Source organism: Pan troglodytes, chromosome 6, assembly GCF_028858775.2.
Source record: "Pan troglodytes isolate AG18354 chromosome 6, NHGRI_mPanTro3-v2.0_pri, whole genome shotgun sequence".
Lineage (NCBI taxonomy): Eukaryota > Metazoa > Chordata > Mammalia > Primates > Hominidae > Pan > Pan troglodytes.
In genome coordinates, this window is record NC_072404.2 from 94,389,256 (window position 1) to 94,406,130 (window position 16,875).

Sequence of the window (16,875 nt, forward strand, 5' to 3'; positions counted from 1 at the left end):
AATAAATAATCCTGATGTTAAAATAACTTAAACTGTCACAATAATATCAACAAACGTTTTAAAAAACCCTTTACTTAAAATGCATATAACAGCATTTTGAACTGCAGTTGTTTTTTTGTTTTAAACAATTGTATAAACTCTAAAATACATTCTTACTTACATCATTTGTGCTTTAAACATGATTTATACTATTTGAAAAAAATTTTTGACTGAGGGTTTTCTAAAATTCCTTTCCCATTTAAAAAGTGCATGTTATTCTAAGGTACAATTAAGTGAAGAAAAGATAAATGCATACCAAAAGAGAGATAAATTAAGTGAACCATTATGATGTGTTCTTTTCAAAGTAGAAGTGGGGATTAGAAGACTTGAGCTATCTGCAGAGCTGTATGTGAGAAATAATACTTCTTTGACATTTCCATCTAATTTAGAATAGCTGTCATTCTAGATAACTAAATCTTTCCAATGATTCTATAAACATAAACATGTTGGGGATAAGCTCCACATTGTCCCCATGGTTAGATCCTTATGACATAGTCCATTGTTTCTCAAAGTAACTAAAATTCTTACTGAAATGTTAAATTTCAATGAAGGATGAAAATGCTAATACTTCACTTCAAATAAATAATAGTTATTACAGCACATGTGGCTCTGGTGAATAGCAGAATTTATTACAATTAAATTAAGAATTAAATATGAGCTTAAGAAAATAATTTGATTATTAAGTTGGATACATACTGTACCAGGCCGTGGATAAGGAATTCTCCCATCATACTGCACCCAACGATGGTCTGCACTTTCCTTATGAGCATATGGACCATTAAAAACTGCTCTGATGTCAGCCATGCTATACACACAAACAGCAGAGCCTTTGAAGATGGAGCTGGAAAAAAAAAAGCAACATCATTCAATCATTCACTGATGAATTCAATAAACATTGACTGAGCACATACTATCAGCAGGTGCTGTGGACAAAATTTACTTAGCACATTAAATTTGATGGGTACTGTAGACACAATGTGCCTATGTCCTCAAGTGGCTTATAGCCAAGCAATTCTAAATAAAGTGTAATAATAACTCCATCGCCAGTAAATATAGTAAGCAAAGTAGAACATGCATGGGTACCCAGTATAGGGCAGCCAGCTAAGTTTTCAGGGAGGAGGTGTCATCTAAATTGGCACCTGATAGATAAACAGAAATTATCTAAAACAATCACTGGAGGATAAAGAGGAATATGCATGAAAGAGTATTATATTTATTTACATGTTCTTCCATTTTATTTAAAGTTATTATGGCATAATGCCTTCCAAAGGCTTACAAAATAAAAAGTGACATTATTTACTTATTAAAAAGAATTATTTAAATATTTGAATAATAATCCTCTCATTTGTTTTCTTACAATGAATGAATATCCATAAACGTTAGTTGCTAAATGATATATTTATATGATTTTTATTAAACTGATTTTAAAATGTTGAAACAATCTTTTTCTTTTTGGTCCTCCTTGAATTTATGAGTTTATGTATTACAGTAGCTCATCTGATACTTAATTATAATTACACAGGATTAGAGAAAGTATTAAGAGGCAAAAAACTCCAAAGAAATTTTTTCAAATTTTTGCAAACTAATAAAAATTAACACTATTCAGATGTCTTTTTTTGCTTTATTTCTAGAAATTAAAAGATATTTTCTTTGAGTTGAAAAGTTTTAATCATTCCCATTTTCAAAAATGAGATCGCCCTTTATGATCTAAAAAATATATTAAAAATATTAGCATTTCCCACCTATGAGTGAGAACATGCGGTATTTGGTTTTTTGTCCTTGCGAATAGGTGGGAATTGAACAATGAGAACACATGGACACAGGAAGGGGAACATCACACACCGGGGCCTGTTGTGGGGTGAGGGGAGGGGGGAGGGATAGCATTTGGAGATACGCCTAATGTTAAATGACGAGTTACTGGGTGCAGCACACCAACATGGCACATGTATACGTATGTAACTAACCTGCACGTTGTGCACATGTACCCTAAAACTTAAAGTATAATAATAATAATAATAATAATAATAATAATAATAAAAACTTAGCATTAACAAATAAGCTAATGATTCTCTAGCATGGTAACTCAATTATTAATATTCTTGGAATGATATTAATGGGAACCTTTGAGAGGTAATGGTAAATAGGTAGGTGGAAGAAAACTAGCTGCTGAGAATGGAGGTGGCATTGCCACAAAAATCACAGAATCTGCCTAGGATATTTTAAAGGTATGATGCCTCATGCTTAATGGCATTGCCATTATTGCAGGTTAATTATGTCTTCTTGTTGGACAAAGGATATGACATACATTCCAATGTCACCTTGGTCTTCAGGATGGCATTAAAAACAAAACAATAAAGTATAGGAAGAACAAAGAGCTAACTTGTAACTTCACACTCTGGGTGGGCAGAAACTTAATAGGAGAAAAAAACGAACTATCTTGGGGCTATATTTTCCTGGCACATATCCGTGCCTTGTGTGTGGAGCACAGTGACTTCAAAGAAAGTTCTGCAATTGGAAAGGTGCCAAGAGAACTAGGATTGAGATACTTGACTAGAGGCACTTCTTGTACCTTTTTATATTAGGATATAAATTAACAGGAAAATGGAGTCCAAAATAGCAGCTTCCTAGGATATCTTCTTTATTCTCATATTTAAACATTCACATTCTGTATCTTATAATTAACCAAATAGTATTTTGTTTTCTGATTTATTCTGAACCAATAGTGCATTTCAGTTTATGAATAAGGTATTGTGAACAAAATGAGGATTGTGGCACAGAAAAAAGTTAAACTATATTGTTCATATAAAATAGATTAAAAATTTATTCACTAGGAGGCAGTAAGACCTTTTCTTCAGTACCAATATCAGTATCTTCAATTCCTCCTATACTGATGTCAATATACATTGATAAAGTCTGAGAGCAGAGCTGTGGAAAATGTGAAAACTATTTCCAACAATATAGGCTGTAACAGGGAACAGGAGAAAGGGTGTGCTTTGAACATAGTCAAATTTAAGTTACTGAATGTTAAATAAAATTAAGTCTGTAGGGCCCCCATATTCTTTGAGAAAGTTTCATAGATGCTAGTACAACTTGTTTTGTTTTGTTTGAGATAGAGTTTTGCTCTTGTTGCCGGGGCTGGAGTGCAATGGCACAACCTTGGCTCACTGCAACCTCCGCCTTTCAAGTTCAAGTGATTCTCCTGCCTCGGCCTCCTGAGTAGCTAGGATTACAGGCGCCCGCAACCACACCTGGCTAATTTTTTGTATTTTTAGTAGAGATGGAGTTTCACCATGCTGGGGAGGCTGGTCTCAAACTCCTGACCTCAGATGATCCACCCGCCTTGGTCTCCCAAAGTGCTGGGATTTACAGGCATGAGCCATCGTGCCCACCGATGCTAGTACAACTTTTAAGGAAGTCGGAAGGTCTCAATGATAAGTACAGGAAAGCATTATGCAAAAAGAAGACAAAAATACAGGAGTAGAAAACATGAAATTGTCTTCACTTTCAGTTTTATTTTTACTGCTAATAGTCCGCTCCTCTTTGAGGAAGCGATGAAAACATTCTTTGCCTAAATTAGTAAAGCAGTGAAATAGTCATAACAGCCACACCTGTCTTTGTAGGGTAACTGGGAAATGATAATAGGACAGCACGTGATGATGTTTTAAAGGTTAAGAGTGTCCCATCTTATGATTATAGCCTTACCAATGAACTTAACCATTTATCCACGTATTTCCTTAGTACTATCACTATGACACATATCATGTAAATACTTACTATGATTAATATATATGCAAACACTTTTTTTTTTTTTTTGGTGACAGGGTCTCGCTGTGTCACCCAGGCTGGAGTGCAGTGGTACCATCATGGCTCACTGCAGCCTCTACCTTCCAGGCTTAAACAATCCTCTGACCTCAGCCTTCTGAGTAGCTGGGACTACAGGCATGTGCCTCCATGCCCAGCTATTTTATTTTTTTACTTTTTGTAGAGACTGGGTCTCACTATGTTGTCCAGGCTGGTCTTGAACTCCTGGGCTCAAGCCATCCTCCCCTTGGACTCCCAAAGTGCTGGGATTATAGGAGTGAGCTGGTGAGCCCAGCCTGCATATGCCTTTTATACACAGAAAATTTATTTTGGGACTTTATCTCACAGATACGTTTGTTCCTATGGGGAAGGCATATGCACAAGTTTAGTCACTGAAGCATTATATGCAACAGTAGGCATTTGGAAATAACAGAAATGTCCATGTTCAGAGGACTGGTTAAATAACTTGTGGTAATCATTATAGCTAATGCTATACTGGCTTAAAAAGAAAAAAAAGAATTTTTTACACTGATATTAAATGATTTTTAAGGAACACTAAGTGAAAAGGTAAAATGAAAAAAAATGTTTACGATATGCTACTACAAACGCAGGGACAAAAAGATCCTATAACTATATTGGCTTGCTTACATATACAATTCTCTGAAGCATTAAAAGCATTTTGTTGAACATACCTGGTTGTAGTAAAGACTCCATATACTACAGGATTTCTTTCATCTCTTGTGGGGAGTAAATAAATATCTTCTATTAAAGGGGAAAAATAAATATTTACTCTTATTTTTCAGTATTACATTGCTTTTTTGTTAACACAACTGAAACTCTGAAAATCTAAACAGTTTATACGATGAACAGAGGCACTATATTATGCCTTGAGAAATCAAATATAAGATTGTTTTTTCTCAATGACTATGTATGGTATAGTACAATTGATAATCTCCAAGGTAGTTTCCAATTAGAAATCTGATTTCATAGAAAATATAAACCAAAAAATAAGTAATGTTTACCCTCTAGTGTAAAAAAATTCTGTCCTATAATTGTGTCAACTTAGTAATTAATTTGCCTGTTTTTTTTTTTTAATGGAGTCTTGCTGTGTCACCCAGGCTGGAATGCAATGGCACAAGCTCTGCCCACTGCAACCTCTCCCTCCTGGGTTCAAGCAATTCTCCTGCCTCAGCCTCCCTAGTATCTAGGATTACAGGTGCCCACCACCAGCCTGGCTAATTTTTTTTTTTTATTTTTAGTAGAGAGAGGGTTTCACCATGTTGGCCAGGCTGGTCTTAAACTCCTGACCTCAAGTGGTCCAAACACCTCAGCCTCCCAAAGTGCTGGGATTTCAGGTGTGAGCCACCACACCTGACCTCATTTACCTATTTGGTAACAATAAGAAAATAGCTACCCCCAAATTAGTGCCGTATTGACAGTAAGTTATGTGCAAATAATATTCTTTAAAAGATTAAGATGTGAATGTGCTTAGATACAAAATGAGAGGTCATCCACGATTACTCAATGTATACTTTAAGTTGGAAAATACACAATACTGATGAAATAATTCCATGATATAGATTATCATTTTTACATTACATGGCAAAAATAAGAACAAGTTCAAGAAGCTAAAAGCTAATGATGCTAACATTATACACAAACAAAAAAGAAAAAAATCATTGTAGGACTTGGAAGGAGTTTTTGAGGGAGTGAAGAGGAGAAGTGAAATAGAAGAAGCTGTCTACTTCTTCTGATTATTCTTTCATTAACAAGTCGGAGGGACAGTGTTCACCAAATCTCCTGTACTTGCCAGCAGAGGGCATCCGTGGAATAAGGAATCCAAGATTTTCCTACCTATAGAAGGTGGCTCCTTTCAAAATGAAAGACTGCATGGAGAATGGATGAACTGTGTAGTTCCAGAGCTCACACCTTTCTGTGTCTTGCTGTAGTTTTGTTTCCTTCACTTACTTTGAGGACTCTTACAAAGAGAAGAGTTACTGCATTATGACGTGTGCCCAGACCTAGAGCACTTCCGTGTACTTTGCGTGTGAATTTTAGTAAGAACCACTCCTGTAAGGTTTGCTCAGGTAAAATTAATCAGGCATTTGGAGCCAAAGGGAAATAAATGCCAAGTTACTTAATTAGGCAGTAAGGCCTTTCCAAGAAAGAAGGAAAGAAGGAACTTACGAAGCTCATCAAAGTAAGTATCTGCCCCATCACTTCCAGGAATTGAGCAAATCAGTCTGGCCTTAAGAAAAGTCGTCCACTTGTTTATCAGGCTGCGTTGTCCTCCTACATCATTCTGACATGAAAAAAAAAATAAAGATAAATATTTACCAACACAATTCTACCACTCACTAAAACTGGTGGCTATTACAGGTAGTGTCTTATTGATGTCATTGTTTACAAAGACACTGAACCCAGATATTGAGTCCTTGAACTTTAAAATAAGGAAAAAGACAGTATTAGCCCTCAATATTAAATGTTTTTCTCATAGTTAAATGAATTAAATACAAGCAGTTCAGCTCTATTGGATGAGTAGATGCATACAAGGCAATGGTAAAGGCAGCTTGAAATCAAATCCCACCTGCCAATTTTTTGCTTCATGACCTGCAAGAGACTATTTTTTTAAGTCTCTGTTTTCTCACTGTTAAAAATGATAAATCTCTTGAAATACGGTTAGTTAATTTTTGTTGTTGTTTTTCAGAGATGAAGTCTTTCTATGTTGTCCAAGCTGGAGCGTAGTAATTATTCACAGGCAAGATCATTGCCTCAAACTACTGGGCTCAAGTAATCCTTCCACATTAGCCTCCTAAGTAGCTGATACTACAGGTGCATACCACTGAACCCAGCTGAAATATGGTTGGTTTGATGAGTAAATGGGGAAAAAAAGTCTATAAAATGCTTAGCATAGTCTCAGGCAACTTGAGTTCAATGAATGCTGGTACTGGCTTATATATTATTTATAGGATTAAAAACAATATTTGCAACCTTTAGCAATATGTCTGTTTATAGGCTTAAAAGTCTTTTCCAAATTTAATGTCTTACTAATTAAACATCCATGCAACATAAACATATGCGTAATAATACACATATAAAAACCATCCTTTTGCCTATAATCACAGCACTTTGGGAGGCTGAGGCAGGAGGATCAGCTGAACCCAGTAGTTCAAGACCAGTATGGTCAACATAGTGAGATCTCATCTCTACAAAAATTTTAAAAAATCAGTCATGTGTGGTGGGGTGTCCCTGTAATCCCCGCTATTCAGGAGGCTGAAGGAGGAAAATCACTTAAGCCCAGGGGGTTGAGGCTGCAGTGAGCCATGTTTGTGCCACTGATTCCAGCCTGGGTGGCAGAGAAAAACCCTGTCTCAAAAGCAAACAAAACAAAAACAAAAACAAATCTTTTAAAGAATATTTATCTATATTTTCCATACTTTATTTTTACTCTGAAATGGTTCATTAAAAATGTTCTTTAAGCATTTAGTAAAACATAAACACTTAAATCAATTACACGATAAACAGAATTACACTATTCAATAATTCAGCATAAAAATTTATATCCTCATTTTTAAATTAATATGTACCTGTTGATATGGTTTGGCTCTGTGTCCCGACCCAACTCTCATCTTGTAGCTCCCATAATTCCCACATGTTGTGGGAGGGACTCTGTGGGAGATGATTGAATTATGGAGGCGGGTCTTTCCCATGCTGTTCTCGTGATAGTGAATGGGTCTCACGAGATCTGATGGTTTTAAAAACAGGAGTTGCCCTGCATAAGCTCTCTTTGCCTGCTGCCATCCAGGTAAGATGTGACTTGCTCCTCCTTGCCTTCCGCTATGAATGTGAGGCCTCCACAGGCATGTGAAACTGTGAGTCCAATTAAACCTATTTTTTTTATAAATTCCCCAGTTTCTAGTATGTCTTTATCAGAAGCGTGAAAACAGACTAATACACCTGTGAACACTGAATAAGTATGATTTTTCATTCATTTAACCCAACTAGCTCTGCTGTGCTTATAATAAGACTAATTTATTTAAATTACTATTGAAGCCATCTTTTCCAATAATTTATTTATATTTATAAATTATATAAAATCATTTATCCTTCAATCTATGTTCTGTAAAGTTAATGAGAAGTTAACTGTTAAGTTTCAAGTCTGAATATCTAGAAACTTTCTTCTTTAAAGGCATTTAAATGACTACGACAAACAAGAGAATTTGAAATCTTATAAATACTATGCTTGAAGAAAGGGGGAAGGGGAGAAAGAAAGGAAACCAGAGACCAGAGGTATCTTTATAGCCTTAGCACCTAACACCAAGGGCATCTATGGTATGTGATACCCAGAGTGAATCATTTTTTACATTCCTTTCCCACTAAACAAAAGATACATTTTCAGTAATAGTTCTGTAAAACTCAGGAATAATTATTATTTTCCTTATTTGCTCTTTAGGCTTATAACACACAATTTTAAAATAATAACTTTGAAATTTAAAAGCAACAACATTCAATAGAATATTTCATGTAAGAACGAAAAATCGGCACTTAAGGAACAAACTATCACACCTCCTAGTTTGCACTATGTCTCACTGTTTTAAATTTTAAATGATTCCAAATCATTATGAACTCACTCTTGGAACATGTGTGCAGCTGAGTTCATGTGTGCTGGAGGCTGACTATCCACACAAATATCCATGTATACATATACATAATAGATACACAGTAGTAAACCACAGTTTAAAATCTAGACCAACAAGACTCTTTTATGATTAGCATATTGTCACTGACACTGTTTACAATTACTGGCATGTGGCAATAATAAAAAGCACAATAATTTTTAGTTGGTTTTTGAATAATTTTTAATTCTTGTAGACAATGCACTCCCTAAAATTCCCTCTACTCAACTCCCGATATGTCACTAAATCCCTATCGCTGTTGAATGAAGACATGACTAATAGTTAATAAATAAGAATAAAACATAAAATTGAAAAAAATTTTCAGAATGGTATAGACTAAGGGCCAAGGATTTCATTATAGTGGGAAAATGGCAAAAGCTTCACTGAAGAGTTGGGTTTAATGCTAACTTTTTACAGTAATAGATGGGACCAAACTACATATGTAGAGATTGGTTCAGGTAATACGCTCTGTGCTGGAAACTAGAGAAAAGGACAATGGGTGGAACAATCCAGGACATCGAGGAGAATCAGGATAAACTGTGTTTACCTGAAGACTGAGATCAATTAAAATAGTGAAGGAAAAAGTTACAAAAGTAAATTGGGGTAAGATCAAGGAAAGCTTTAATGCCAGGACAAAGTGTCTGTATGTTATTAAGTGCACATGAAGAACTACTAAAAAATTTAGTAATTGGCAAAGAAGTTAAATAATCAGTTTCCTTTTAAGAAAATGTATAATATATTCTATATAGTGACTCTGTCATAAAAAGCCTGTCGATAATTGCTCTTACATTTATATTTTATATACAATGCCTTTATTATGAGTATCATTGTTAAGAAATAAAGTATATTTCAGCCAGTTATTGGATGATTTCAGATGTCTGCAGATGCAGACATATTTATCTAGATATGACCTGTTTTTAATGCCAATATCCTCATTTATGAATAGATATCTGTACGTTAATAAGAATAAGCAAAAATATTGACGCTTTCTCCTAATGTAACAATGAGTTCTGTGTTCATGTATAGTAGGATTCCAGTGAGAAGATGTATATCTGGAATTATCAGAAACTAAGATAATTTTAAATGAATTTAAAAATGTAAGATATTTCCCCATCTTTTTCATGGCTCTTGATTTAGATCTGTTTAAAGTAACGTATCTAATCTTTACATTTTTAAATCAGCTTTCTAGTTGTGCTAAGAAGAGCACTAGTAAAAACATTTTTATTTTAATGAATTCTTATATATTGATAGTATTTATTAAATTTTCTTTGCCTAAATTTGTATATTTTGAGAGGATCAGCAGTGAATACTAAAAATAATGTTGATTCAATAAATATAAACAAACATATCAGTGATCATGAATATAATGCCAGAGACTAAAGTTTGTCTTACCCATCACAGAATATATGCTGAAATTATTTTGTTATGTGAATACATATATAATCAGAATATCTGCTTAACGACATTCCTTTAACAGGCATATACAGTATTCATAAAAATGAGCAATCGTATCCTCTTTTAAACATTTTACTATGTAAAAGTGACAATAAATGTTCATTTTCAAACATTTCCTCCCTTTCTATTTACAATTATCACTGATATTTAAGGTAACCATGAGAACATTCTAACTAGCAGAATAATCCCATCTAGATTTGTAGGACAGAAAAGGGATTTATACTGTACTGCATTTCTTTTAACCTGACCAAAAAATAGAAAGTTTTTGAACAAAATAATCTTACCTACCCATCCAACAGCCTTCTCTAGCCCCTCAGGAATAAAAAGATAAAAAACCAAGACAAAACAAAACAAAAAAATCCAAGCCAAAGATGAAAGCCACCTGCTGTCAGAAGGGAAGCAAATACAGTTCCTGGGATAATAGCACTCAGAAATGGATTATAAGCATTTAATGACTGGATAGTAACTCTTACAGACATCCAGAAGCATGACCTGAGATGGCAAAGTTCAATTCACAAGGAGTTGTATTTCTCCTGTAGGGAAATGTCAGTTGGGCTGACTTTGTTGACCAGTTTCTCAGTCCCTGGATTTGTTTGCATATCCACACAATCTCCTCTAAGAACTTTAAGCCCAGAAGAGGGCTGAAAGGGAGGTAACCACTTTTGTACTAAATTTTCACCTCCTTGCTTATTTTTGTGAAGTTCTAAAGAATATAACCATCTCACGAACACAATAGATTTATCATTAAGATGTCAAAATCAGCAGTTTTTAGTCACCAGGCACTTCTGTGGGTCTCTACACTATTTATCATTCACTTTTTGTAGTTAAGTGTTCCAAAAGCCTTGACACCCTCTACACAAAGATGCAGATGAAAGTAACAAAGAAAGTATATGTAAACAAGCCTGATCACATGTGTTCAATTTGGGTGGTAAGTACAGAGGGTGCCTGTTTTCCTGTACTTGTTATATGTTTGCAGTATTTCTTAATTTAAAATGATTAATTAAAAAAAGAAAAAAAATTAAAGACAAAACAAACCACAATTTGCAATCCTTCAGCAGCTTTAAAATATAGTACATCTGAGTCATTTGATTACATGATGGCTGCATGTTACAAATTACTAAGATCTTCTAATCATAGCATCTACTGATAGGTAGATCAGACCTAAAGCAGGGTAATATGGCATTACATTTTCCTTCTACTGTCCCAGCAAAACTTAAACCCTTATAAATCTTACATAGACATGTAAAGTAGCTAGCAGCTGTCACACATGAACTTTTATTGAGTGTGCCTTTTGACCTTTGGGTCACTATGCTGGGTTCCTCTGTTAAACATGATTTTATCTGTATATACCATCCTCTTCAAGGATCCCTCAGTACTTTATAAACATTGTCATTTTAACCTATATATTAGATAACAGTGGCTTTTGGAAAATGTAATAATTGACTTTCGGCTCCTATGCTCTTAAATCCTGAAGATTTTGTAAAATCAGTTTACTCTCCAAGACATTTGAAAACAAGTATTTTGTTAAGCTACTAATTCGTATGCAGAGATTTGTAACCCTATTCATGAGTTTAAGTTGAAGGACACCAGTTTCAAATCAATAGAAACTGGATAATGACAAAGTTTAAGAACTTTAAAAAATAGTTGATGCTGGAGTTAGAGGTTATAAATTATTCTCTGCTTAAAATTTAGTTCTTTTGCCTAATACTGCTCTTCTGTATCTTTGTGCAAGCAAGAGAATGAAATTCTCAGACACTTTGAAACCATGATATATGCATCCTTTGTGTGCCCCACTCCCTGTTCTACCCATTAATAACACTTATGCTTATAGATTTTAGTTTGAATTAATACTACTCACCTTCTTTTGAAGTGTGATATAAATACTACAGTATTATAAATTAAGAAAAACCTATTCCATTACCCAAACTAACACTGAGGCAAACACACAGGCTTTCTGTTGGCCATTTTTACAAATTCAACAAATAAGATTAGGGAAATTTAATACTTTTGTCTTTTTGATTTAATGCCTGTTATATTTCAATCCATCATTCATATTCTTTGCTTGATTTGTCATTTATAATAGATCCCACAGCAACTGTCCAATCTACATCTATCTGTGTTGTCTCAATCTTCAGTGGGTTATTTCTAGAAACAGATTTTAGAAACTTTCTTTGAAAACTTAGTACAAATGATCTGCATGGGGCTGTATAAATAAATAATAATGATAAGGATAATCCAAACTCAGGGTGGCCTATTCAGAAGTTTGAAACTATGACCATGACATGGTAGAAACAAAAAGTGAAACCTGGCATAAGCCCCCAAGAGACTCATTAGAAGTGTATGCCTTATATTGAACTATATTACTATATTGTGAAGATCTTAAATGAGTATATTTTGATACATTAAGTGAACTAATGGAAGATAGTGAAGTTATGCTCATTAAATCAAATGAAACAAACTATGTTGAACTACCCTTTTTAGCCTGTGGGTTTTCTTTTGCAATACTTGCAATGCCATAACTATGTTTCATGTACCTGGTTCATTGGGATTTTTAAAAAAAGGTCTGACCACTAAAAAATGAAGGCAAAAATAATAATATGAATTTTAAAAATACGGTTGAGAGTTTTCACATAACTATATTTGGCAGTCAACTCCGGTAAGTTAAGTTGTAGAAACAAATGTAGAAACAACTGTGTAACATAGAACATGTAGAAATATAACATGTAGAAACAAATATCTCTTCACTTACTTTCTTTGGCAACTTAAATTATAAGCATTTTTTTAACATAAAGAGAAATTTATGGATACCGTTTCTCTTTACCAGAGGAAGGTCTATTGGCACTTGCTCTTTACTGTTTTCAAAAGTTTTTTTTTTCCCACTTCTGATACTTAGGAATCCCCCCAAAATTCTTGACATATAATAACATAGAGTCCTTTACCTCACCTACTAATAATCTTGAAATACTTTAGATGAAATAAAAATATACAAACTCAAACATCTAAGGCAAAGGATAGAGGAGAAAAAAAAAGAACAACAAAAACTTTTGTGGCAGCTATTAAACACACTAACTTTTAAGGGATAAATTCTATAGAGGCTTTCAAGGCAATTTTTTTTTTCTGAAAAATACACCTAGTATTTAGAGACGACTATTTGTGATTTGCCGTTAATGACTAAGCAAATAGAAGCGGAGAACATGTTTTTCTAACTACTTCAGAAACTCATAAAAATTATTGGAAATACAGGACTGGTGTAATACACTATCCTGAACAACTCAGTTTCTAAGATTTAGCACATTCAGTTAGGTAAATCTAGGAATGTTAAGCAGTCCTTTTCAGGTAGAATCAGAGTTCATTCAATTAAAAAAAAAAAGCTGTAGCAAACAGTATAAACCCCTTCCTAGGAATTTCTCAGACAGGAAAACAGATGGAAGTGAAGCAAAAGCACATCTGTAACTCGTGGGCACTAAATCTCTCATTTAGGTTGTAAGTGACATGCTGAAAGTAAGCACAAAAACCACAGCTCAACAGAGATCAATAAATACGGAAAGTGTCATCGGCCTAAAAACACAAATCTTCAAAGGCAGTAATTGTCCAAATAGGACCATATATCAAAATAGACAATGCAAGTGGAATTGAAGCAAAGGGCTATTAATGAGACCCCCAGGCAAGTTATGTGAAAGGGCCATCCAAACTGAATTCCTGGCATGGGGAAAGGAAATACTGCAAAACAAAAAAGAGAACTGGCATAACCTACAGCTGGAATCTGGAGTAGACTTGCATAAGTATAATGGGCAGCTCTTCCAAAAATGAATAGAATTCAAAAGTAATGCAAAACAGCCTTGAGGTGAAAAATTGCAAGCAAGTCTCACTGAAAGAACTAGTATTTCCACCCATTGACTTAAAAGGTGGGTCTTGAAGGGAAACACACACACACACACACACCCACACACACAGACAGAGTAATAAACATCAGACAGACATAAATAATGTATTTTGAAAGTACTAACTTGCAAAGTAAATAGACACAAATCTTTTCAGTGGGTTTATTTCATGTGGTTTTGCCTATTCATTCAATTAGCATTTAATAGCTCATCACGAAGATCTGTGTTATTTACCATCTATGAGAGCAGTTCTTTGGGGTGTAAGTTGCACCATTTTGTGCTTGAAGATATTGACTGTTTCACAAAATGAAAGAACTGTAGAGCTTGACAAGGACTTTAGAAATCCTTCAAGGTTACACAATTTATTGGAAAAATAGAGTAAGTAGTTTGACTGGAAAGTAGGAACACTACTAAAAATAATTCATTAGGAAATGTGCTCTACCATGTATAATTATAAACATATTAAGTTTAAAAGATATTCTGTGGATGAAGGCACTTATTCGCCTCAGGCTCTCATTGATCAATATTGCCCAGTAAAATTATCTTTTAAGTCAGTTTATTTATTGTGTCTCTCTTCATTGATACCTCTTGACCAAAATTTGCATTGTTCAAATCATTTATGCAACTTTCTCCAAATACAGCTCCAAATTACTTTGACTATGTTCAGAAATAAGATCAGTCTTCAAAGCACAAATTCTCCTAAAGATAAAGAAAAATAATAATGTAACTTCAGCCTTTAAAACTAATAAAATGACATATCTCTTTGATCACCTTTGGTAACTAACCTGCCCCTAACACTGCAAAATACACACACCACTACCATCAACACCAACTTCTTCCATTTCTAAGCACAGGTACGCTGATCTGGCTCCAAATGTATGTGTGATGTGTGTGTATGTGTGCACATGCATGTGTGCATATGTGTGATTGTTGGGATTAAATTCACTGTAGTGTGACCAGATATTTACATTATTTACATGTCAATCTCTTATAGTAAATTGTTACATGCTTGTAAACTTAGATATCTAAGTTACCCTTGTTTTTGGCACCTTCATCAGTTATCTGTCACATCCAAATTCATATGATCTTATTAAAGCCTTACATTTGCTTGGTAAAATAGTTATGGAAGCAATAGGTGCCTGGTGTCCTCATTTTTTAGGTTAAGAAACTGAGAGAATGGGAAGTAGAGCAAAATGTAAGCCTAGATCTGATTTTAAGTTGAACATTCATATCATCCAGGCAAAAGTCATTGATGATATCATTACAGCAAAATCTAATACCTAGTCTTTAATCATAATCTTACCTGACCTCTTTTTGATAAGTGACATTTTTGACAACTGCTTTCTTCTTGAAGCAATCTTTTCCCCTGACTTGTGACAACACTCTTCTCCAGTTTTCCCACTCAGCAATGACACCATTTCCTCTCAATTGCCTTTGCAGACACTTTTCTCTTCTATTTCCTAAATGTCATTGTCCCATTGGATTCTATCCTTGCCCTTTGATCTTGCACTACAAATCTTCCTGAGTAATGTCAGGCACTTCCATAACTTCAAGATCTGCCAGTGTACTGCTGATTTTCAAATTTATGAGTCCAGAGACTACTGAGCCTCAGGTTATATTTTCAACTGGCTATTGTGCCCCCATATCTCAGAACCACATCAAGTTCTTCATATCCAAATATAAAAATCTGTGCTCATATTTTTTTTTGTTATTTACCATCTCATATCAAAATATATCTCTTTGCACATGTTCCTGGTCCATGTTGTATCTTCCAGGAATCACAATTACCAAGGATAAAAGGGTACTTGTCTACAGGGTAGGTATCAAAATCTCTATGATAGGAGCAAGAGAATTAAAATGCATTAAAAATTTAGCTCATGAGTCATGCCAGTCATATTTGAACACTAACATCTACATGGCGAGTGTATTGGATAGTGCAGGTGTAGAATATTACCGTCATTATAAGAGTGCTCTATTGGTCAGCCCTATGTATACCAGGCAAACAATAAAAGAGCAGTAATAAAGTGAGGACTTTATAGAAATCTACATATACATCTACATATACTTTCTATCTGAACTATCTCTTGAACTTACTCTTAGTGCTTATCTCTTTGTTCCTGTTATCTTTAGGGAACAACCTAACAGGTCTCCCAGTCACAAATATTTCTCGATCCAGATACATTCTTCAAATTGCTGCTAACTATATTTACCTATCTTGTCACTTCTCTGCTTAAAACATTTTATAATCCCTCATTGACTACAGGATAGAGTTCACACTGACTAACATGGAAACAAAACTTCTTATCAACCAACTTACCACTCTAATCTCAAAAGTCATTGCTCCCCAGACACATCCCTTGAATTCCAGTTACAACAAGATTTCACTGTTCTATAAACAAAAAATAAAACCAAAACTAAAACCAAAACCAAAACAAAAATAAAAACGAAAAACAAACAAACAAAAAACAACTGTCACAACGCTGCCTGAAATGCCTGGCCTCTATTCCTTAGCGTAGTCCCACTTCCTCATAGAACTCAACTAAAGCACCACTTCCTTCATACAATGTTTTTGGGCTTCACCGAATCCCTAGAGTTCTTAGCTCATAACTCTATCACATCACATTATGATTATTTGTTGATATATCTATTGCCCTCACTGTACTAAAAGCTTTGAAAGAAAAGGGACAGTGGTTGATCATCTACACTAATTGTCTAGTATAGTGCATTTTGCACAGAAATTATTTCATATTTTGTTGCTGTTGTTGAAATAATTAGATAATAAAATAATAAACAAAAGAGTTATAAAATTGAGAAGATTCACACTTGTTCTGAGAATAATCCTTTACCCATTTTTATATAATGTTTCTCTATTGCCAAAATCTTTTCCCCACCAATCACAGTATACTACTTAGTCTAATAGTATCTTTGACAGGTCAATAAAACTAGTTTTACAAGTCAATAAAACAATTGTTTTTCAGTTAGTAGCTGAAGATGAAGGGAGCTCTTAAATTGTCAGCAGTTCT

The 16,875-nt window shown here is 34.4% G+C and overlaps 1 protein-coding gene across 3 annotated transcripts in view; it reads right to left on the bottom strand.

Annotated features, from left to right (window-relative positions):
• The window catches only part of SEMA3D (semaphorin 3D), a 190,985-nt gene that overhangs the window by 40,615 nt on the left and 133,495 nt on the right, over positions 1–16,875 (bottom strand). For all 3 annotated transcript variants that reach the window (XM_016957662.4, XM_016957660.4, XM_063815433.1), the window contains 3 exons: positions 6,028–6,142; positions 4,533–4,602; positions 736–880 (listed from right to left, as the gene is read on the bottom strand). In XM_016957662.4, coding sequence (XP_016813151.1) covers positions 736–880; positions 4,533–4,602; positions 6,028–6,142 — 330 coding nt within the window. The remainder of the gene's footprint in view (positions 1–735; positions 881–4,532; positions 4,603–6,027; positions 6,143–16,875) is intronic.